At 40.7% G+C, this 24,777-nt stretch overlaps 1 protein-coding gene across 1 annotated transcript in view; it reads right to left on the reverse strand.

Annotated features, from left to right (window-relative positions):
* Positions 1-24,777, reverse strand: part of CIITA (class II major histocompatibility complex transactivator) — a 54,866-nt gene that overhangs the window by 11,476 nt on the left and 18,613 nt on the right. Inside the window, exons 2-12 of the mRNA XM_075285775.1 lie at positions 21,300-21,398; positions 18,687-18,737; positions 16,686-16,712; positions 15,312-15,383; positions 14,014-14,092; positions 13,481-13,521; positions 12,015-12,122; positions 11,850-11,936; positions 9,388-9,447; positions 8,482-8,619; positions 2,145-3,726 (exon numbers count right to left, since the gene is read on the reverse strand). Of these exons, the coding sequence (XP_075141876.1) occupies positions 2,145-3,726; positions 8,482-8,619; positions 9,388-9,447; positions 11,850-11,936; positions 12,015-12,122; positions 13,481-13,521; positions 14,014-14,092; positions 15,312-15,383; positions 16,686-16,712; positions 18,687-18,737; positions 21,300-21,398 (2,344 nt within the window). The remainder of the gene's footprint in view (positions 1-2,144; positions 3,727-8,481; positions 8,620-9,387; positions 9,448-11,849; positions 11,937-12,014; positions 12,123-13,480; positions 13,522-14,013; positions 14,093-15,311; positions 15,384-16,685; positions 16,713-18,686; positions 18,738-21,299; positions 21,399-24,777) is intronic.

The following is a 24,777-nucleotide window of genomic DNA, read 5'->3' on the forward strand; positions in this document are numbered from 1 at the left end:
GGCCGCCGGCAAAGTCAGCGTCACAGGTGCTTCCATTCATTTCTATGGGTGCGTGCTGTTCGGATCGGCTGATCCGAACAGTGTTCGCTCATCTCTAATTGTAACAGAATGGGGAACAGATAGCACTCAGATGACACTCAAATGTCATCCAAGTGCTTTCCACTATTAAATCGGTCCCCAGTTGTATGTGTGTAGCCTAACTGCTGGTGGTCCAGTGTCCAGTCCCTGCTATCCAATAGTTGGATATATACAGGATATTCTGTCGAGCCCATGTTGGAAATGGTAACCTGGGTCACCTTTAGGCTCATTATACAGCCATTGCCATAAATACAGATATGCTTTCACTTTTTCAAGCAAGTTTCTTTAGAAATAGATATATGAGAGTATTTGAAGTGAAGATCTATAATAACCTCAAAGCTGTAAAAATTGGGGTCTACTGTACCTCCCTAGGACTATGAGTGCATACAGAGGGTTATTCTATACAAATCTAACAAATACATGATCCATATCAAATGTAATCCCTCCACAGTGCAAAGGTATATGAGGGCAAAATATGGTACAAGATACCTATACAACATCGCAGGATTGTTCCATGATTGACAGCTATGGTCATGTGATGTTGCATCTTAATGGATGTGAATTCCCTACCCAAATGTCTTCTAAATTAGTTTTCCCAAAGTTACAGCACATTAACAGGATTTACTGAGATCCACCCTGATCCAATAATTCTATTAACCATTAAAAATCATTGATTTTTCAAGAATATAGTATAAAATAATCCCAGTTAAGACTGAGGCTCCATGTTGCAGAAAAGCATCAATTTTTTCTGCAGATTTTGCTATGGTTTTTTGAGCCAAAACCAAGCTGCAAAAGTAATGGGAAACGTATAGGTAATACTCATACATCTCCCTTCTGCTCAATACACTCCTGGCTTTGGCTCAAAAAACACAGCAAAATCTGCAACAAAAAAGGCTGCGTTTCAGCAATGTGGGGCCTCAGCCTTAGGCTGGTCTTACACGACCATAGTTTTGCACTGCAAATGGTCCGCAATTGCAAGTTCAAAATTGCGGACCATTTATGGTCCCATAATTTTCTATGAGGCCTCTTACACGATCGTAGATTTTTTCAGTGGTGTGGCGTGCCACAACCGTGGTCCGGACAGTATACCGCATGTCCGTAATAGCCGTGCTTTTACGGCACGGCACGTCCAATAGAAGTCTATGGGCGCGTGCATTTTTGCGGCTATACACTGAACATACATCAGTGTATATTCGCAATTGCGGATATCAACGTGTGTTTTGTGGTGTGTTTTGTTTTTTGCGGATCCGCATAATACTGATACACGTGGAACGTTGTGGATGCACTTTGCGGATGTCTGCGGAATTAATTTTTAAAGTGAAATTTGTGTTGCGGATCTGCAAATTGCGGACCGCAAAAACCACTACGGTCGTGTAAGGCCAGCCTTAGGCCCTATGGGATGTCCCGCAGCAATAAAGCGCTGAGGGAAAAACCTCAGCAGCAAAGCATCGCAGGTTTTCTGCAGCACTTTAGACAGAAAGTTTGAAGTTTTCCTCCACGGACTTTGTTACAATTACACCTATGGGAACACCATAGGTATAATTGACATGCTGCGATTTCCAATACTGCGTCGGTTTTGCAAATCGCGACGTGTCTGCACTGCGGTTTTTACTGTAAAGTGGGCATGGGATTCACTAGAATCCATACCACTTTGCCATTACTGGAAAACGACGTGATTTTTACCGCAGCGTTTCTGCAATGTACATACTAAAGGTAGGTGTGGAATAATCTTTCTAAAGGCTATGCAAGGATGTGATTAGTTAAAAATGACTTTTCCCAATGATAGAGACCCTTTAAAATACGTCATCAGTATTCACAGGCCTGGGATGTCACCTTCATTGTTCACAGGCCAAGTGAATGGGACTGAGCTGCAATATCAAGCACAGCTGCTGAATAATGTACAATACAGTGCTTGGCGGGCAATATATGGACCGCAGTGTGACCGCAGTCTCTTCAAACAGCTGGTGGCAAGTTGTGGACACCCTCTGATCTCATATTGATGACTTTTCCTAAGGTCATCCATCTCTGAGTCTCAGAAAACAAATGCGGTTCTGACCCATGCATACCTGAGTGATGTGACGCTTTTTAGACGCACCAATTCTTTTAACCCTTTATGATGGATACTTGTCTTCCTTAGATCCAAGGAAATCTTGGCTTTTGACATTTTCAAAATTTTCTTCAGTACAAACACATCAGGTGGGGTAAGTCGGGTGCCCACAAATGAGAGCTCTTTATTTAGTGTTGCAATTAAACATTGCATGAGTTGTGGGTTATTAGTTTCATATACACAATGTAATACTTCAAGTAGTCTATGTGGGCCCAGCTCTGAAAGCTGCAATGTTCGAAAATACTCAGTAATTTTCTTCTGTTTTTTTACATGATTGGTCAACTCTGATCTGGAACCTTCATTCTCGTGAAACAAGAGACCAATCAGAAATCTCCGTACCATGTCTGGGCAGCTTTCTTGGTTCCGTCTCTTTTTAGGGTCAAATGAAACATATCTGACCAAGTTCCTGTCACCTATGTGGTCAAGTGTGTGAAGTGCTGAAAAAAAGTTCTGGACCAGTGCATTGGAAGGTAAATGTTGCATAGTATTGCCAGTGTCTGAAGGTAGTTTTTGAGTTTGTAGATTTGGTTGAATTTTTCTGTCTGGCTCAGAATGAAGACATGACAAGTCTACTGTGGAGGTATCTTCACTAAAACAAGTCTCATGCCTGTTTTTCTGAAGCAAGTCATAGTATAAAGCAGCTAAAGACAGAGGTAGCTCTTTGTTTAGAGTCTGTAAATTCTCCTCCGCAAATCTGCACATCATTTTGCACATGAGAGGAATATAACAGTAGCTGAATGCATACTGGTAACTTTTAAGCCATTCTAGGGCATTACTGAAATCTGGCCTTTCCTTAAAATACTCTTTGATGTACCATTCCACCTGACTGGGAGAAAATCCCATCATCTCAACGATTTTGTCAACTTTTCCCAAGTACTGATTAAGTTTTTCCCTGATTCTAGCCGTAACCAAAAGGGTGCAGCCACGCAGTAGTTTTTTCTGGAAAAGACCAGTAAATAAATCCTTTACTCTATTGGTTTTATTTGGTGACATAAAGGAACCGTGAAGAAGACCTTCAGGGTCCGGAAATTCATCAAAACCATCAAAGATGAGAAGAACCTTCTCTGGATTTCTCAGAATGTACTGGTAGATGTCCACGTTCTTCTCTTGAGAACCAGAGGACAGCTTGAAAAGGAAGTCTTTAACATTGTACTGCTTATTTACATCCAGATTTCTGCAATCAAAATAAAACACGAAGCTGAACTGATCAAACTTCCCCTCCGCAGACCAGTCATAGCAGATCTTCTTGGCAAGTACCGTTTTACCCATCCCTGATTGTCCAAGAAGTGCAATAATTTTAGTCTCCATTTCCTTTCGGTCTTTGTCCTCAAACAGGTTCAAGAGATCAAGGGTCTCTCTCTCCATTTCAGCCTGATCATAATTGAGTAATTCCTTCTCTGCTGTTTTGCTCACAACTTTTCCAGTTTTGGGATTGATCCAGCTGTTCACAAGCATAGTCTCAATATAGAGGAAATCTCTTTCAGATGCAAATATTTTATTGTATAGTTGTTTCTGGGCTTCTGTATATGACTTCACAATTTCTGAAGAAAAAGATAAAAATAGTGAGCAAAAATATACACAGAAAATAGTTTGGTTTTTTTTAAATGGCTGTACATGCTATATATATAAAAGTGTGTCAGCAGAACCCAGCATATCAACCCAGCCCCACAAATGGATAACTTACGGTCACCTGAATCAAACTGTGTTGTCCCTTTGTGAATCTGTGTCCCAATGCTGAGCTAGTGATGTGTTAGTCAATATGCAAATTAGTCCATTGGAGCAATGAGAGAGTTGTCATTGCTCCAAAGCGGTAAGCAGTAACATCCTCATTGCTCCAAAGAGGTAAGTAGTAATGTCCTAATTGTCCCAAAAAGCTCATCTGCATATTGACAAAAACAGCGATACCTCAGCAATGGAGGCAGCGATTTACAAGGAAAAATTCCATTTGATTCCAGTGACCCTAACCTATCTACCTGCGGGACTTGGTTGATATTCTGATAAGCTTCCTTTAATATTAGATGGCGGAGGTCCAGTCTCTTGGCACTCCTCGTACAGTACATTTTGTAGCAGCTGTGCCTGGTACTGCAGCTAAGACCAGTGGCAGACACTGACCCTACAACACAGAAACACTATATGGCCCCTCAGAAACATAACATAACAGTATTTGTTGACTGTGAAATTCAATAGCCCAGGGTTTTATATGCAACCTAATAGACAGTAGGAATCTGATGTAGGGCAACAGCGGGCCCAGTGTCTGCCTCTGGCTTAGACCCATTTACCTGAATAGGACTGACTTGCAAACAGCTGTGAAACCAAAGCAAACTTATTACTAGAGATGAGCGAACAGTGTTCTATCGAACACATGTTCGATCGGATATCAGGGTGTTCGCCATGTTCGAATCGAATCGAACACCGCGTGGTAAAGTGCGCCAAAATTCGATTCCCCTCCCACCTTCCCTGGCGCCTTTTTTGCACCAATAACAGCGCAGGGGAGGTGGGACAGGAACTACGACACTGGGGGCATTGAAAAAAATTGGAAAAAGTCATTGGCTGCCGAAATCAGGTGACCTCCATTTTAGACGAATAGTGGATTTCAAATCCGGGTCATATGAGAATGTGAACTTTGTGACTATGAGACAGGGATAGCTGTACAGGCAGGGATAGCTAGGGATAACCTTTATTTAGGGGGGAATGTTATTAAAAATAACTTTTTGGGGCTCTATCGGGTGTGTAATTGTGATTTTTGTGAGATAAACTTTTTCCCATAGGGATGCATTGGCCAGCGCTGATTGGCCGAATTCCGTACTCTGGCCAATCAGTGCTGGCCAATGCATTCTATTAGCTTGATGAAGCAGAGTGTGCACAAGGGTTCAAGCGCACCCTCGGCTCTGATGTAGCAGAGCCGAGGCTGCACAAGGGTTCAAGCGCACCCTCGGCTCTGATGTAGGAGAGCCGAGGGTGCACTTGAACCCTTGTGCACCCTCGGCTCTGCTACATCAGAGCCGAGGGTGCGCTTGAACCCTTGTGCACACTCTGCTTCATCAAGCTAATAGAATGCATTGGCCAGCGCTGATTGGCCAATGCATTCTATTAGCCCGATGAAGTAGAGCTGAATGTGTGTGCTAAGCACACACATTCAGCACTGCTTCATCACGCCAATACAATGCATTAGCCAGTGCTGATTGGCCAGAGTACAGAATTCGGCCAATCAGCGCTGGCTCTGCTGGAGGAGGCGGAGTCTAAGGTCGGACCTGAATGGAGACTGGTGTGGAGCGATCTTAGACTCCGCCTCCTCCAGCAGAGCCAGCGCTGATTGGCCGAATTCCGTACTCTGGCCAATCAGCGCTGGCCAATGCATTCTATTAGCCCGATGAAGTAGAGCTGAATGTGTGTGCTTAGCACACACATTCAGCTCTACTTCATCGGGCTAATAGAATGCATTGGCCAATCAGCTCTGGCCAATGCATTCTATTAGCGTGAACTGAGTTTGCACAGGGGTTCTAGTGCACCCTCGGCTCTGCTACATCAGATTGCTACATCTGATGTAGCAGTGCCGAGTGTGCATCAGATGTGTAGTTGAGCAAAACTGACTCAGCACTGCTAAGTCTCTGTATTCGCATAGGAATGCATTGGCCAGCCTTCGGCCAATCAGCGCTGGCTCTGCCGGAGGAGGCGGAGTCTAAGGTCGGACCTGAATGGAGACTGGTGTGGAGCGATCTTAGACTCCGCCTCCTCCAGCAGAGCCAGCGCTGATTGGTCGAGTTCCGTACTCTGGCCAATCAGCACTGGCCAATGCATTTCTATGGGGAAAAGTTAGCTTGCGAAAATCGCAAACTGACAGGGATTTCCATGAAATAAAGTGACTTTTATGCCCCCAGACATGCTTCCCCTGCTGTCCCAGTGTCATTCCAGGGTGTTGGTATCATTTCCTGGGGTGTCATAGTGGACTTGGTGACCCTCCAGACACGAATTTGGGTTTCCCCCTTAACGAGTTTATGTTCCCCATAGACTACAATGGGGTTCGAAACCCATTCGAACACTCGAACGGTGAGCGGCTGTTCGAATCGAATTTCGAACCTCGAACATTTTAGTGTTCGCTCATCTCTACTTATTACCAAATATACTAAATGCACAGAGGTGTGTTCAGTAAATGAAGGTTGCACGCTGCATTTCCTCACATCAGCTGATAGTGGGGGGCATTGGGTGCTCTGAGGACCTGCTACCACTAGTTGGGGATGCTTACTGAAAAATTGATAAGGTTCTCGTTCAACCCAATATTAAATCATCCTTCACCAAGCTCTCCTTATTCGGCAGAGCTGTGAAACAGAAAATGGAGCTCCAAGCTCTATGAAGGAATCTCACTAAGGGTGAATTCACACTGAGTAAACGCTAGCTTATTCTGAACGTAAAACACGTTCAGAATAAGCGGCGTCTAAAGCAGCTCCATTCATTTCTATGGGAGCGGGGATACGAGCGCTCCCCATAGAAATGAATGGGCTGCTTCTTTCACTCCGTGCAGTCCCATTGAAGTGAATGGGGAGTGCCGGCGTGTACGCTCCGGCATGAGCAGAGCTTGCCGTATACGCCGGCACTCCCCATTCACTTCAATGGGACTGCACGGAGTGAAAGAAGCAGCCCATTCATTTCTATGGGGAGCGCTCGTATCCCCGCTCCCATAGAAATGAATGGAGCTGCTTTAGACGCCGCTTATTCTGAACGTGTTTTACGTTCAGAATAAGCTAGCGTTTACTCAGTGTGAATGCACCCTAAGATAAAGCAGACAGACTTTTAGGTGCAACATATACTTACTTACATAAAAACGCCTTTAGGGAGCCTTCACACGGAGTTACGCTCCGCTCATTCTGAACATAAAACTCGTTCAGAATGAGCGTGTAAAAAATAGATCCCATTGATTTCTATGGGTGCCGTCATACGCGCGCTACCCATTGAAATCAATAGGAGGCTTTTTAATCTATTGCTTTCAATGTTATACGCGCGTATGCTGGCACCCATAGAAATCAATGGGATCTGTTTTTTACACGCTCATTCTGAACAAGTTTCACGTTCAGAATGAGCAGAGCGTAACTCCGTGTGAAGGCTCCCTTGAGGTTAATTTAAAACCTTGGGCTGCATACTTTTGCCCATGGCTGACATCCAACCAACTACATTTATCTCTGTCCATTATTAGGGATTGTTATTTTGTGACAACAGACATACAATATCTCCTACACATCTGTAACTCTGAAATTTTTTCTTTAGTAGTAAAATTCTTCATTTTCTAAAAGCAAAATAAATCTGTCTGCAAACAATTGTTAATTTTTGCACTTTCAAATTTGTACAATTGTGTAAATTGCGGCTACTTGGTGCAGAATAGATTTTTTGACATGTTCACTGTCAGGACTAATAAAATAAATTGGTTAGTACAGATACAATATGGACCAAGAAAAGGAGGTACCAAATATTGACATTCTCATACATGGTGTTAGGCCGAGGCCTCACGTAGTGTAAACGTGGAAAAAATGTGGCATTTTACAGAACACAGCAAAGTGGACGAGATTCTAGTGAATCCCATGCCCATTTTGCGGTAAAATAAGCGGTGCAAACACGCAGTGATTTCCAAAACTGTTGTGCTTTTGGAAATTTCAGCATGTCAAATATATCAATGGAAATGCCGGCGATTTCCCCTATACCCTGTTTCCCCGAAAATAAGACAGTCTCTTATAATTAATTATCTAACAAAATATATGACCTTTCTTATTTTCGGGGGATGTCTTAGGCAGCGGCTGGAGTGGGGAACAATCGGCAGTCATGCTGATGCTTCCTTAGCAGAGCGCTGGCATGACTGCTGGTTGTATGTGATCCAGAAGGTGAAGGGGGGGGGGTCTTATTTTCGGGGAAACAGGGTAGATATGATTGAAATAGAAAATCTGCAGAGGAATACTCTGCAAACTTTCTGAGCAAAGAGCTTTGGGAAGACCCGTGATGCATTGCTGCTATGAATTTTCCTGCAGCGCTTTTTTGGTGCAGGATGCCACGTGGGGTCTTAGCCTTACAGGGAAGAGACCTCAAGACACCCTACAGAAGTGAAGAAAAGAGGGCAGGTGAACTTACTCTGCTTTTCATTCTCCTGTTGTATAAGTTGATCTTGTACCAGGTGCTTCAGTTTATCTGTGGTCTCTGTTTCCATTCCTAGGAGGAATAAAAATATCCATATTGTATAGCTTACATTTTATTTGAATGGTTACTGTGAAAAAATATAGAACGGACCACTCAAAAACTGTGGAACCCAAAAATACCTATTGATGGGGCATTGTACATAGACGCCGCTTCTGGAGAGTTCGGCAAATCACCTGCACTGGGTGCAAAAGGACTGCAGGAGCCATTCCTATCAGGAGATGGTGGGATGCTTGTATTTGTAGAAAGGGTGTGATGTTCTAGATGTAGAAAGAGACAACACATTCAGTCCATCATCATCACTATAGACAACACATTCAGTCCATCATCATCACTATAGACAACACATTCGGTCCATCATCATCACTATAGACAACACATTCGGTCCATCATCATCACTATAGACAACACATTCAGTCCATCATCATCACTATAGACAACACATTCGGTCCATCATCATCACTATAGACAACACATTCAGTCCATCATCATCACTATAAGCTTAGCATTAAAGATGTTAAAACAACTAGAATGGGATACAGAGATTTTCTAGAGCTGGTCTAGGGAATACAATATTAAGTTATAAAGATAGAGAGCCCACTGAGATGTAAGAGCCTATTCACATGTTCAGAATTTGATGATTACAAAGTAATATCCTAAATAGATCCGCTAATATTTTATCTCTGATGCATTATAGTGTTTGTTTGTTTGTTTTTATATGGATATTAGAAATATAATAATCATTTAGGCCAAGGGCTCACGTTGCGGAAATGCAGGTTTTTTTGTTTCAGATTTTGTTGTGTTTTTTTCAGCCAAGCCAGAAGTGGATTGAGCAGAAGGGTATAAGTTTAAGAAGCTTCCTATATATTTCCCATTCTTTTGGTTTCCACTCTTGGATTTGGCTCAAAAAACCATAGCAAAATCGGCAACCAAAAAGCAGCGTTTCCGCACTGTGGGGCCTTAGCCTTATACTTTTTGTGAATCTTTGCTATTTATACAGTTATAATAATGAAAACAGAAACCCTCACCAGATACGGGGGTGGGGGACGTAGTCGGTACACATGATAGTAAGGACCCAGGAGCAGGTGCTAGGAAGGAATGATATAGTTTAGTCATGTATACGTCTGCAACCAAAATTGGCGCTGACTAATAAAAAAAATCAACTGACAAGACTTGACTGACTATGAAATTCTTTGTATGAGTGCATCTAAAAAGTACCCTCTAGTGAGTCTTACAGATGTTCTTATTATATCTATTTTTATGCTAAAGTCAGCAGATGAAACTGAATTGTTTCTGGAGCAAATGTAAAGTCCATTTGTTCCCAGTGTTGGGAGGTGTTACCTGAATCAGGTCCTCTGGTGTGGATATCTGATGGGATTAGTAATAAATGTGTACATAGAAGAGAAAGGGGGCAGTACAGTAAAGATCAAAATAGTCCCTCATTATCAGGACCAGTTTTTATCACCCAGGACAGTAGGACCTTATGTCTATCGCTATGCCTCTTCCCATGACCCTTTGGACAATTCTCCACCAACTGGCATACTGACAATGATGTTTATCTGTACATGGGAGCCCTGCAAAGGTTCTTGACCTCTAACAGCAAAAGCGTTTGCAAGACTGAGCACTCTCTATCCAAGGGTTCCACAACAGCCGCATGGGCTGCCTCTGAATTCAACAGCCTCTAACAATGCTTACAGCACAGTGCACCAAATCAGAATGTGTCACGTGGTATGGTCATACGTGGCCACGCTTGAGTGACTAATGACCCCACTGCTATTTACCCTGTTAGCATTGTATAGAAAGCATGATACGGGAACACTGATACTTAGTTTTATCACACAGTTGAGGACCTGACACAAGTAAGACTGCTCACATTTGCTTAGGAGTCTCTGAAGAAGACTTTGTCACAGTGTCACAGCGGCAGAAGAAAGAGTCGTAATGCAAGCAGCACTTTTCTCTCCGGATTTTTTGTGCGGAAACTACACGAACCCCATTATCGTCTATGGGATCCGCGGGTTTTCTTATGTGACTGTTTTTTTATGTGGATTAGGTTTCCATTTGGGAGTCCCTAGGCAGACTCCCTGAACGGAAACCCATACGCAGATGTGGACCAGGCCTCATACTTATAAGGGTCAAATGACACAGTTTTCATTTCAGTTTGCGTTGCCTTTTTAATTCAATTTTCATTCTGTCTATAAAAGCCCAAATTTAACCAGAAAAAGCAGAACATTTCTATTCATTTGTAACAAAAAACATTATTACTTAATTCTAATTTTTGCAGATTACACAACAATGTCACGCAGATCCATGCATCCATGGGTAATTAGTAAAAGGGATTTTCCAGGATTAATCATGTGTTAGCTATGTCACTAACTTGGAAAAGATTGTGTTTATCTTTGCCTCCATTGTCAGTAATGACATAGCCATGGGGGTGGTTCTGCAGATAGTGAACTGGGACTAGGGCAGGGAGCTGCTAAACCAGAGCACTGCATGCTGAATTTTGAGAAGTCCTGGATGTACACAAGTTGGGCTCGTGGCAGTGATGTGCCAAAAACAAGTTCTGAGTTATGTGGGTGTTTTACATACGGGGGCAGACTTACTAGTACTGTCTAAGACCCGGCCCCACGGGCTGGAAACGCTGTGGTTTCTTCTGCAAACTTTCTGTTTCAATTATACCCATAGGCAAACTGCCAGGGGTTCCGTAGATATAATGGATATGCTGTGATTTCCAAAACTGCAACAGTTTTGGAAATTACAGCGTGTCTGCAGTGTGTATTTTTTCACAAGGTATGGATAAGATCTGCTAGAATGCCCTGGCCTAAAAGTTAGATGGTGCAAACTCAGACAAAACATTTTTTTTGCCTGAAAAAACCCTTTAAGTTATTGCATTTCTTTCAAATGGTTACTGAATTCTAGACTATGGTGTTTTGTGCCAAGACACTGCTATGAAGAGGAAGGAAAGTGAAGCAACGCTTCCGCTCAAAAAAACACATATTAGTCTTGTGGGTAATGGCACTTAAAGGAACACTAAACCTAAAGCTTAAGGATAACAGCAGACACGAAATAGACTGATTCTGAAATTTCTAGAAATCCTGCAGACAACACAGGGGTTAATCTTCTGCTCTGTTTTTACCTGGTAATCGACTAATCCAGATCAGCAAAGGGGGTGTAACTTAAGAATCTTTTAACCTACTGCTGCTCCCGCCAGTTGTCTTAAAGGAAGATGCAGAATTGTGACGGCTGATCTCAGAGAAGATTTATTGATATATTTCTCTGTTTTAATTGTAATATGATACAAAATAGGACCAAACTAAAGAAGAGCCTGAAAGTAGGAAGAGCTGGGAGATTTTTCTATTTTTGCTGTGTATTTCTGTGTTTAATGTTCCTTTAAGAGGATCCCAAGCCGAAAACAATTATATAAGACATGCATATAGTAGACTATACTATGTGTACAAACAATACCAAATAAGAATATACATAAATGAATTACCTGGGCAAAATATTATTTTTGTGATAATTTGGTAACCTGGTGCTGGGACCAGAGGGAAGGGACAAGGATGGCCTGGGGAAGTGTCTCCTTAAAAAACATAAAAGGACATGTATTCATCTGAATATAAAAAATGAATGAACGGAATGCAAGTGTAACACTTCTTACCTAGTCCTACAACACATCCCGCTGATGTAAGTAAGTAGGGAACATTTGCTGAGTTTATGGAACGTAATGCTTCATTTTCACTACAGCTTTCATTTAATATATTTGTACCTGATAAAAGAGAAACAAACCAACTTTATACAGATATATTAAGACGTCTATTAAATAGAGATTACAATATAGGATTGAGACTGTATATCCATATACAGTTTTGCACAACCTTGACTGTATAAGGTTATGTTCACTGCAAAGGCACATAAACTGCAAGCGGATGTTCAGCATTTAGGATTTTATGTCAGATGCGTGATTGTTGGGGGCCATCATCCAGCCCCTGCACCGATCAGCTGTACTGGGCTGCTACTGACGCCCACACTATACACAATACAGGACAAGAAGCAGATGGCTCAGTTCTTTGTATAGTGGCTACAGCTCAGCTCCCATTGAGTGAGTTTCACTCCTGGTGCCAGCAATTATCCAGGGAGTGGAGGTATCTGTTTCAGCTCTATACAGCTGATGGATGCAGGAGCTGTGACAACCACAAACTGTGGACAAACACATTAATAAATACATATTCTTGATTTTATCTTGAGAAAATTCTTATCACATTCTGCGATTGCTCCAAATAAGCACATTGACACTAGCAGTAGAGATGAGCGAGTACTATTCGAAACTCCCATTTCGAATAGCACACACCCATAGGAATGAATGGACGCAGCCAACACGCAGGGGGTTAAGCAGCCGGCCGCTGGCAAAGTCTGCGTGCTGGCTGTGTCCATTCATTCCTATTGGTGCGTGCTATTCGAAACGGCCGTTTCGAATAGTACTCGCTCATCTCTAACTAGGAGTTACAATGTAGAACCTATTTTTAGCCATCCTGCGTATGAAGCACCTCTAGTTTCGGTTCACGGTTTCCTAAGCAAATACTATAATTGCTACCTAGCTTTAAGAAATTGACACTACACTAAATACTGAAATAATTCACTACAGTCTATGTTACTATAAAGATATCTTCTGAAGAATCTGAGGATCATCTCAAGCCTGTACAATTCTGTTACTGTTTTTTGTAATGGAATGTTATTTTGAGTAAAGTAATATTTTTATTACTATGTGTTGGTTCTGCTACCAGGCTTTTTTACATTTCTCCTAAAGACCATGTCTTTAAAAAGACCACCCCCTTATTAAGTCGATAATTTCAGTACACCAAACTGTACATTATGCATACCGACCATCTTCCCTGTTCCCTGGGCCAACCCCTAGAAGATCACTTATCAATGTAAGACAGGACAGTCATCTCAAAGAGATTTCACTGTATTTCAAAACAAATTTCTCCTAAACTGTACATGAATATACACAGACGTCTTTGATTTTTTTCAGATACCTTCTATCTAAAATTCTGAATGAGATCTAATAACCTCTACAGAGATGACCCAAGCCCACCCTCCAGTCTGACTAGTCTGATGCACCCATACCTTTCCTCTTCTTCTTTTGTTTTGGTTTTTGAGAACAAGGTCTTCTTAAGGAACCTGAAATACCAATACAAATATGAATAATTTAATATATTTATAACGGTGAGACATCATCTAGTGCAATAGCTTAAGCTAGGTTCACACCTACACTGTGTTCTCCATTGTTCATGTATGCCGGGAGACCTGAACAACAGAGCCTGTCTGCTAAAACAGCAGCTACAAGTGGACCCAGTTTTCTGCAGATTTTATACTGAAACTGGTGGAGAGAAAATTCTTCCAGGCAGGTCTTTTCTCTACGATCATATTCGGTGGTTTCTGCTTTTCCGACCATTTTCGGTGCTTTCTGCTTTTATCATGTAGTATATTATTACAGAATCACATGGGAAGCTAGAGGCAGTACCATCTCTGCCAAGCAAGAGACTTAAAGATTCTGGCTGCCACTCTGTATACTTACTATTTAGTTAGAACATCTGTACTACTACAACTCCGATTATGCCTTGACCATACGTCTAGCCATCGGTTTGTAAATCCTCAACACTTTTCTATACTCACATTGTTTCCTGGAACGTTTTCTTGCTGGTTCTTCTTCATATTCTCCTAGTTCACATAATCCATCTACAAACAAACATAATAATTACAAAATCATATATTGTGGGCAATTTACTAACCTATCTATGCCAGATGGGTGTAAATGTGGCACATCTTTGGAGCATAGCTCTTTCTTGCAACAAAGATGTGCCACATTGTTCCTTTTATGCCTTGCTCAGCAATTTTGAAGAAGAGCAGAGACCACTGCTGAAAAATGTACTATAATTCACACTAGAAAGCAGATATGAGTTATACCTAGGATCGGGCAATTATGACTAGAGTTGATTCGAATAGTTTTGAATACCTCGCTCCCATAGGAATGAATGGGAGTGGGCGAACGGCAAGTGGTTAAGCGCCGGCAGCTCCCATTCATTCCTATGGAGCGAGGTATTCGCTCATCTCTAATTATGACCTAAAATAACAATTAATTGAGTATTTTGCCTTGATTAATAAACTATTAGTTTAGGACGCTCCCTCCTTAACTTTCCAGACCCCTATTTATATGCCACAGGATTTTGTTTTCAGATATCCTGATGGGATAGCATACAGTCAATGACACATCCTTTAGCCAATGGCAGTGTGAGATACGATGGCAAGGAGGCAAAATATCTGAAAAAAATTGATTCAGCAAGTTCACAACAATTAATTTGTCCGGCTTTCCATTTCGATTATTTTTCAATTAACTGCCCAGTGTCAGTTATACCTGAAAGCTACACCAGCGCATAACTTGTAATGACATGTATTATAATACTTGTTATTCCTATCATGCTATTTATACAGATATTATGTGCCGATTGTATCCCTGTATAAATGAGCTTATGCTGGAAGCGTATCTTAGTTTGGCCCTTGACCTATAACTTTTCGAGACTCATGCTTAAAAAGTTTCTAAAAACCAAAGAGGTCAGAGTTTTCTCGCCAGTGCTAAATTATGTACTGAAGAAGACGTTTTCCCATCATGTTATTAAGAGGTCCAGACATTTCCCACCAGATCTTATGACCTTCTAAGTATTCTCATAATGAAAGTGCATGAAAAATGTGTAGCACAATATACTAATAATGACAAAACAAGAATAGTGCCAGAGTTTAATGAATTATTATGATATTCTACATAGGGACTCGAGGTTCAATTCCTCTATTGCTTCCACATTGTATGTATATAGGAGCTGCAAAATATATCCCTTGGATTATTGAGCAGATTTTCTTTACAATGAAGACGTGAATACCTTCATTCCTTTTTTAGACTTACTCAGCAGATCATCCATGTGATTGTTTCCATCTCCATTAGTATAATTTACTAATTCTTCAATATCTGCAATATCTGAAAAAGAGACATATGTACATTGTATGTGAGTCACCAGGACATGAATGACACTAAGCAGGAATTGACACAGAAAGTATATTAGAAAACTGTCTAACTTTTCTTTACAGAAACAATAACATTTATTGCTGAAATTGGACACGTCCTTTAAAATTGAAGCCATGCAATGCCAAAAAGCTGCATTTTTTGAGCCAAGAATGGGAAATATGGGAGCAACACGGTGGCTCAGTGATTAGCATTGCAGCCTTGCAGTGCTGGGGTCCTGGGTTCGAATCTCACCAGGAACAACATTTGCAAGGAGTTTGTATGTTCTCCCCGTGTTTGTGTGGATTTCCTCCCATTCTACAAAGACATACTGATAGGAAAAAAAATGTACATTGTGATCCCTATATGGGGCTCACAATCTACATAAAAAAAAAATAAAAAAAAGGGAAATATGAAGGAGACACTTATACGTCTCTACTCGGCTAGCTCAAAGAAACCATGGAAAAATCTGCAAACAAAAAAAATGCAACTATTGCACAAAAAAAGTGGCTTCAACCAAAGAATAAGGCCCCATATAGCAGGCCGCAGCAAAAATTGCTGCAGGAAAAACCACGATGGAAAAGCATCATTATTTTCACAGAAAGTCCTCAGAGTTTTCCTCTATGAACTTTGTTCTTCAATTATACCCATAGGGAAACCGCCAGTGTTTCTATAGGTATAAATGACATGCTGCGATTTCTAAAAAAGCAATGGTTTTGGAAATCGCAGCATTTCCGCTGTGTGTATCTTTCTGCAATATGTTGATGTGATTCGCAAGAATCCTATTCACTTTACAGTGTCCACCAAATGTCGCATTTTTTGCCGCAGCGTTTACGTCTCATGGGGCACTTACCTAAATGGGTTTTTCCCACCAATGACATATATACCCTATTCATATGTCCTAGAGCTCAGAGCCCCATTTACATGTATAGGAACATACATTTGAAAATGCTACTGAGCACCCCATGTTAATGTAGTGGTGGTGTGTATGTGTGACCACCACTACATTCACTTCTATTAGACTGCCAGAGATCACTGAAGTCCCATAGAGGGGAATGGAGCAGTGACCATGCTTGCAAATCAACACTCCATTCTCAAGGCACTTTTGGGCCCCCATAGTCATGATCATTGGACATCTTGGGTGTCAAAACCCCTGAAGTCAGACACTTAATCCCTATCTAGTGTCTACAGGGGAAAAACCTCTTTTAACTGACTGTATTCAACACTAAATAAAGGTCTAAATCTAGTATCAAATGATAAGCATTGAAAAAAACTTACCCACTGTTGTTAATGCAACAAAATCATCTGAAAAAGAAAATCTGTATTAATTTTATATCCATTTAATATATGTATGTATTCAGTACTTATAAGAGGTGAAATGTCCCTCTATATAGCTGAAAGAGTTTGTACTGATCTATCTATCTATCTATCTATCTATCTATCTATCTATCTATCTATCTATCTATCTATCTATCTATCTATCTATCTATATCCCTACCTGTCTGTCTGTCTATCTATCTATATCCCTACCTGTCTATCTATCTATCTATCTATCTATCTATCTATCTATCTATCTATCTATCTATCTATCTATCTATCTATCTATCTATCTCCCTACCTGTCCTATCTATCTGTCTGTCTGTCTGTCTGTCTATCTATCTATCTACAGTACTGAACATCACCACAAGGTATAAAGGCAGTTGTACTCTATAGCAAAATTGATCAAAATGTTCCGTAAAAGCAGGGCTAAGGAAATCCAATCTATGCAGACTAAATGTGCCAAAAAAAAATCCTTTTGCCACAGCTGCTCATTAGAGTCTATGGACTTGGATATGTCAAGAGATTTTCCTGGTATATACATTAATATCAGGCTTGATGTAAATCGAACTTAACCTGTTCTGGGTCCTACGTGAAGCTTACATCAAATACACACATTTTCTACTCCATTAAAAGGTTCTTTCCACAAAAAGCATAAAATATCTAACAATAGTTTGTGAAAACGTTGCGATTTGCTATGTCATTCATTTGTGTTGCTGTAGTGTACAGCTATGTAACGCACTAAACCACATCTATTCTCTGCATTATAATCCATTACTATGGTCATGCAGGCAGACATGAGTAATGCCAACAAGTCATGGACAGTCTGTGTGTAGTTGGGAACCTTCATAGGTCCCAGAGTCTGACTGTTCGATCAGTTTTCCTTTGTTCTGTGTTTCCAGTGAGATATTCCCTTATCAGGCTGTTTCTAGTGCAAGGAAATGTTACAGGGCAAACACAATAAGTGGAAGAAGTCTAGGGAATATATTCTAGTAAGGAAGCACGTGGTCTCATGGCATTGACTTACTGCCAAACCACAGGCAATCAGTTGCCAGAGAAGACAATGGAAACCCTCTAACAGCAAGAAAAATATCTAATATTTGATACTAAAGTGATGTATTATTTGGGTACCATAGTAGAAGTTTTACAGCTGTGTGCGGCAACCCACATGACATATAAAAGGATCATCAATAACCCTTTTACTTGGGGCTTTTTCTTGATTTGTTAATACTAAAAACCACATTAGACATCAATGTATTGTATGAGTGGTTGTAAGTCAAAACCAGGGTGAAATTAAAAACCCAAAAGAGGAGCAAATCTTTCCATTATACCTTAACTTAATATCCACTCCTGTTTTGGCTTTAAAAAAACTGATGCAAAATAATAACTTGTGAGTACTGACTATAATAGGTTGTACTGAGATTTTTAAGGGTTTTAGGGCTAGTTCACATGTTGTTAGGTGGTCGAGGAATTTGGTCAGGAAAAAATCCGCATCAGGAATTAGGAAGCGTTTTTTGGAGAGTTTTTTTACACAAGGTGTTTTTTGGAGCGTTTTTAAGGCATTTTTAGTTTTTGTTTTTTTCCTCCAGCACAGTGAATGGACCTCGAAAAAACTGTCTCGGTTTTTACCAAAACCGTGTCAAAAAACGCGTTGCGGTTTTTCCTCCTCCCATTGAGTCCCGTTGGTTTCTTCAGGCGGAATACGCCTGAAGAAAGATCATGTCGTTTCTTTTTCCCGCTAGCGGAAAAAAAAAAAAGCTAGCGGTCTACATAGGACTCTAATGTTTTGAGGTGGATTTTGACGCCGTCAAAATCTGCCACATTTCACTACGTGTGAACTAGCCCTTAGGCAGATATGTTCTAGTGACTGGCAAAAATATTTACACTTCTATTTTTATTACCGTGCTTTCTTGTACTGAATGTTTTTAGTTCCAGATATCAGATGTACTGCTGGTTTCTTACCTGGAAACAAGTCTTTGCAGTCCTGAAAATCTAAGTTGATGTCTTCAAAATCTAAGTAAAAAAAACACATCACATTTTAGGGTTTTTTGGCAGGTCAGTGATTTTCATTTTCATTTGTGTAAATGATGCCTGAAATCTACACCAGCTATAAGATAGCATAGATATCAGGGCAGGCACATGGTGAACCTCCTCATAAATCAGGTGCACCCTCTACCAGCACAAGAGATATGAAGACCGGTCTTTGTGACCATATTCAGTGGGTTAGACCTCTTTCCATTTTTTGTTAATGGACATAAAAAATGGATGACAGGTGTAAAAACACAGATAGAAAACTGATGAAAAATGGACGCTATCACAGAAGAATGACAATTCATATAAATTGTAAAAAAAAAAAAGTGGGCAGACTAGTCATTCCTGATAAGAACTGCAGATAAGCAGGGACTGGTCATCTAGGTGCTGTTCATTAGCCATATGTTGTTGTATGCTGGACACATGACAAGTTCTCCGACCATCCACTCTAGGAAGGACAAGCACAGATGGAGGCTGCAGTATTGATCTGATCAGACATAATGCTCATAGCTCACCTACAACTGGCAAGGTTACAGGACGGAGAAGTCCATAATGCAGTCTATGTAGTTACATGTTCCACAGACGGCTACTAGTACAGCTCAGCTCAGAAGGTTGTCATGATAGTCCATTACAGTTCCTAGCAGAGTGGAGACTCATTGGGGCAGATTTAATAAATAATTGGCATTTCATATTGTTAATCAGATATGAGCTATATTTTACATTACTTTCCTGTAAATCTGTGGGCACTAAACCAGGTACTCTCCAAGTAAGAGACTGAGACAGGGAGGGATGACACTAAAGTAAACTCCATGTGAAGGCTCCCTTACACGTGTATTTTAGACGTGTGAAATACACATGTAAAATATACGTGTAAAATGTCATTGAAGTCAATGGGAGTCTTATTTTTACACGACTATTTTTTACATGTGTATTTTGCCAAAATGAGCGAGCGTTTACTCCGTGTGAAGGCTCCGTAACTCCGGCAATCAGCACTTGTAGCATAGAGACACTGCATATTTTATGGGCTGCTGAATTAAATGAAATCTGTCCTGATCCAGACCATGTTCCTTTTTATTCAGGGCTACCCATAGTCATGGAGGTTTCAGGCCTTATGGATAACCCATCTAGAGGACTAAGAACTGCTGGGAGTTGGAGAGCTGGGGCACATCAAGAATATATCTGTAATGTCTCTGCCTGTTCAGGTCTCTGCACCACCCTCCTCTCGCACACTGCGGCGCAGGAGGCGTGTTCAGTTGAATTCTTTACTTAAGAGTTTTCTGTTACTTTGTGTGAACACTGTCCTATTTCCTCACTTTGGTAATTGATTTTCCACCACACCCATCTCCTAACATATAATGTTAGCCTTGCCTGTGTGATTGATAGCTTACCTTCCTATCAGGTCTGGGGCGGGTACCTCCTTCCTATTTATTCTTGGCTCACATTCACATTGGTGCGTGCTACTGCCTTGTGCTTTCTGGCTATTTACTCTTGCTGCTTTGTTACCTGTATTCTTATTCCTGACCTCTGGCTTTACCTTTGACTATTCTCCTGGATTACGATTTTGTACTGCGTTGCTCGAATGTCACCGACCCCTTGGCTAGCTGACCTCCCTTTGTTGTTGTTTGTCTTGTCTGCGTTCTGTGTCTACACAAATACCTAGGAAGGGCTTGTCGAGCAGTTGTCACTTGCCACTTAGGACAGGATAGGCAAGTAGGAAGGGACAGGGGAAGGGTTGAGCTTAGGGCTCACCGTCTTGTCATGCCCCTCCCCCAGGATTCACCAGCAGCTACTGGGTAATTGCTCCTCTAGCAATTCCCTTACAATATTCCACTAGAACCTCCTTTACACCAGGATTAACCACACATTTCTCCATAAGACCATGGGGATCCAGCTCTTATAGCACAGCAAACTTTTAGGCAAATGCTCAAACTCTTTCATGAGGACACCTGTTATCAGCAGGAGATGCTGACTAGGAGTCAGCCATTTAGCGCTATAATGGTCTCTAATGGGAAATGTATTATAGTATTACAAGGCAGCTGAATGAATACAGTGAAACCTTTCCAAAAGACCACCTCTTTGTGAAGACCACCCCTTTACCCAGACCATATTTTCTGTGACAGATTTTCAATTTTCCATGTAAACCATCTTCTTTCAGAAAACCATCCCTCAGAAGACCACTTTTTGATGCAATTTTTGTGGTCATCTCAAGAAGGTTCAGCTCACTAATCCAACTCCTTTAAAGGTTATATTATTGGAAATTGTTTAGTGATCTGACTACAATTCATTTCAACATTTCTCTTTTAACATTTGCACACCCAGCCAGACAAAGCTTTGGCATCCAGTATTTAAGCTTAGCGCTATAAATCCTTGCATGTTAATACACCTCTGATACAAGGAAGTTGGACTGAAAAAAAAAAATCCCTCCTTTTAATGACAATCTAATCTTGATACAGAAGGTAAATAAAGTAGGCTCTGTGCAGGTCAAAAGACATTTCAGTATTTTTGCTTATGCACTAACTGACTATATCCTAAAATGTTACTGACCGTCCATCTCTGTGTCCTTCAACGCACAGGTTACATCTATATCAGTGTGTAATAGCTTCAGGAAGCTCTCGGTGGAATGCAGGACTGATAAATCATCGACTGTAAGAAAAATAGATGATAAAATATATGAATAACAGAACAGACCGAGATCGCACTACATTTATTCCAACAAAGTAAAGATACTCCTCTTAGCATTTTTGAGGAGCATGAGATTTGAGGAGCGTCATTCACTTGAATGTAGGTGAGTTGCTCACAGACCATGTGACTGATAAATGTGACATTGTATATCCCGTGAAGAGAAAGCGGTGCTTTTGGAACGCTGCTGTTACTTTAAACAGCTGACCACTTGAGGGGAGTGTTCTGGTCAGGGTGAGGGTCCTTCCATTCATCATCGAATGATGACTTATACAAACCCCAGGCTGGCCCTATATCTGACTTATAGGGCTCAATCTGATCTTCAACACCTGTGCTCAGTAGTAATCTTATTCATTGTCTGTCACTATGCAATGGCTGATTCTATGCTGCCTCTAAACCTGAAAAAATGGGATCAGCATGCCAGCTCACATATGTCTATGTGCCTTTCTTGGGTGTACTCGCTAAGTGCCCTCCTTGACCAGCTTTAATGATATATGTACCAAAACAAGGAACCTACAAAAAGTACTACTAATCCTGCAAAAAACAAGGCCATGTACAGCTACATCTCACAAAGCATTCAAAATACTTCTGACAGATGGATTACAAAGGAGCAAAACTGGCCTGGCCCTTAAGAGGTTAATGTGCCATACCATTGTAAACAGTATATAAAGTGACATAACACTTATACATATATACTTATATATATTATAATTGAGGTAGCCCATTAATTTAATATATATATATATATATGTATATATATATATATATATATCACTACACTTGTGTAATATTCAATGCCACAGAATAAGAAATTGCACAACTTCCTTCTTCTGTGTAAAGTTTTGATAAAACAGCCTCCTTACCAGATGTCCTAAATTACTTATTATGTCTGCCGAAGCTTTCACAATACCTCTTTTGTATGGCGTTTTAGTGCTATTTATCATTCCATATATGTAAGTCAATAGTCATACCTAGCAGCTTGATGATATCTTCATTTAAATGAATGGGACTGAGATGCAAAACCAAGCACGGCCACTATAAAATGACTGGCGCTGTGCTTAGTATGAAGGAGATGCTCGTGGAGGTGCCAAGTGCAAAGGCCTCACCAGTCTGATAATGGAGACCAATCCTAAGCATAGGTCACCAATATCTTAGTGTTGGAAAACTTCAAGGTGAGTCCACCTTCACCAGCAGACAGGGGACACCCATGCTTGTGCACCTATATTTCCCTGCTTGGTAATGGCATTTAACACTAATACCGTACTCCAATGGTAGAAAATGGAAAAACATCGATCACTTGTTTGTATGTCAAACATCCATAGTGATGTTCTCTGTTCTTTGATCCGGATGACAACTTTGGAGAATAGTATCAAATTTCCAGCCATCTATGCACAAACCTAAGATCAGACAGACATCGTTCTGAACGAAAGGTGTAATGCAAATGTTTGGTATATGTAAAATTACTATAAAAAGCTGTGACATTACATGAGAAAGTATCCACCGTAGCACATTTTCCTACTTCCCTTTTTTGTCACAAGCACCGTGTTCTGAGTAAAACCAAACACGGTTATAAATATCAAATAGAAAAGTCTTTTGTATTTCATAATTTTACCATAAAAACTATGGCTGCCCAAAGGAAAAATTATACTCCCCCAATGCATTTACTGTAATATATGAACCAGAGTGGAGCAAATAAATCATATGTCACATTCTAGTATCTAGGTCCTAAATGCTTCCTTTACGGAATTTACACATTTTATAACAATTACATTTTGTTTTGTTATTTTACTTTTCAATTCCCTGATATAGAGCTCCAAATCCCTGTAGACGTATCACAAATGCGGTCACCACTAAGGGGAGCTCTGGAGCATATTGACTACTATTTATACAATGAACTATATATATATATATATATATATATATATATATATATATATATATGCACATTCAGATTCTTGAAGGCTTTTAGGGTGTTTTTTTTTTTGGGGGGGGGGGGTTCAGGGCATTTAAAGATAAATCCCCTTTAAGCAGCAGTTGCAGGTGGCCAAAATTGTATAGTTTAACTCTGTCTATCAGCGGCACCGGGAAATGACTCCGAAATGTCACAGGTATTGATAATTGGCTGATAACTGGCCTCAGCAGTCACGTGCTGCGGGGACTTCTGCTAAATACAATAATAAACCGGTAGGACTGGACCGTGCTGGAAGGCATCAGAGCACCAGGGAAAGGTGAGATGATTATTATTTTTATTTTTTTTCACCTCCCCCAGCCTATTTAAAATATAAATTTTTTGCCTGGACAACCCTTTAAAGAGTACATTATATAAGTAAACTTAGTGAATCATCCATAATCAAAGGTTAGGACAAGGCCCCTCGGGCCATAATCGCAGCACTAAAGCGTGAACGCATTGTGGTTCTTTCCGCAGTGCTTTTAAGAGAAAGTTCACTGAGTTTTCCTTGGTGGACTTTCTCTTATTTCCGTAGATATAATTGACATGCTGCAATTTGCAAAGCCGCAACGGCTTTGCAAATCGCAGCGTGTCTGTGCTGCGATTTCTTCCGCAAAGTGGGCATGGGATTCGCATGAATTCGTCTCTGCTGCGGGCAAATCGCGACATTTACGTCCTGTGGGGCCCCGGCCTTAAACTGGATTTAAACAAACAGTAAATCTTGTGATGCCGCAAACTGGGGTGTATCATTTGCTACCAAACTTTAAAGCAAACCTATCAGGTTTCTGAGAGCAGGATGTGATAGAGGGAGAGAAACTGAGCTCTGAGATATATAGCTATGTATCAAGGCCCTCCTGGCTTATTTTGGTCCTTAAAAAAATGCTTCCTAATTAGGAAGTGTTTTTTTTTTACCTTGAGGCGTTTTTCGGAGCTTTTTCTGGTGCACTTTTTGGTATAAACTGCTTCTGAAAACGCCAGGCGGTTTCCCCCTCCCCTAAAGTGAATGGACTGTAAAAATAACGCTAGGCGTTTTCAGTCACTGTTTTTTGCAAAAAAAAAACAAAAAACACCCCTAGGCTTTTTTTTTTTGCAAAAAAAACGCTAGGCATTTTTTGCCTCCCATTCACTTCTATTGCTTTCCTCAGGCGGAATCTGCCTGAAGATAGGTCATGTCGCTTCTTTTTTCTGTTAGCAGAAAAAAACTGCTAGCAGAAAAAAAAATAGCTAGCAGTCTCCATAGACCACCATTGTATGAGGCGAAATCTGCTGTCAAAATCTGCACATTGCCCCCATGTGCACGAGCCCTTAGGAGTTCAAGCCACCAACTCTGACTCCTCTATTTTTCTACATCCCAACTCAGTCTCTGACTCCTGCTTCAACTCCTTCATAAGTGGC

Source organism: Leptodactylus fuscus, chromosome 8 (assembly GCF_031893055.1).
Source record: "Leptodactylus fuscus isolate aLepFus1 chromosome 8, aLepFus1.hap2, whole genome shotgun sequence".
Taxonomy (NCBI): domain Eukaryota; kingdom Metazoa; phylum Chordata; class Amphibia; order Anura; family Leptodactylidae; genus Leptodactylus; species Leptodactylus fuscus.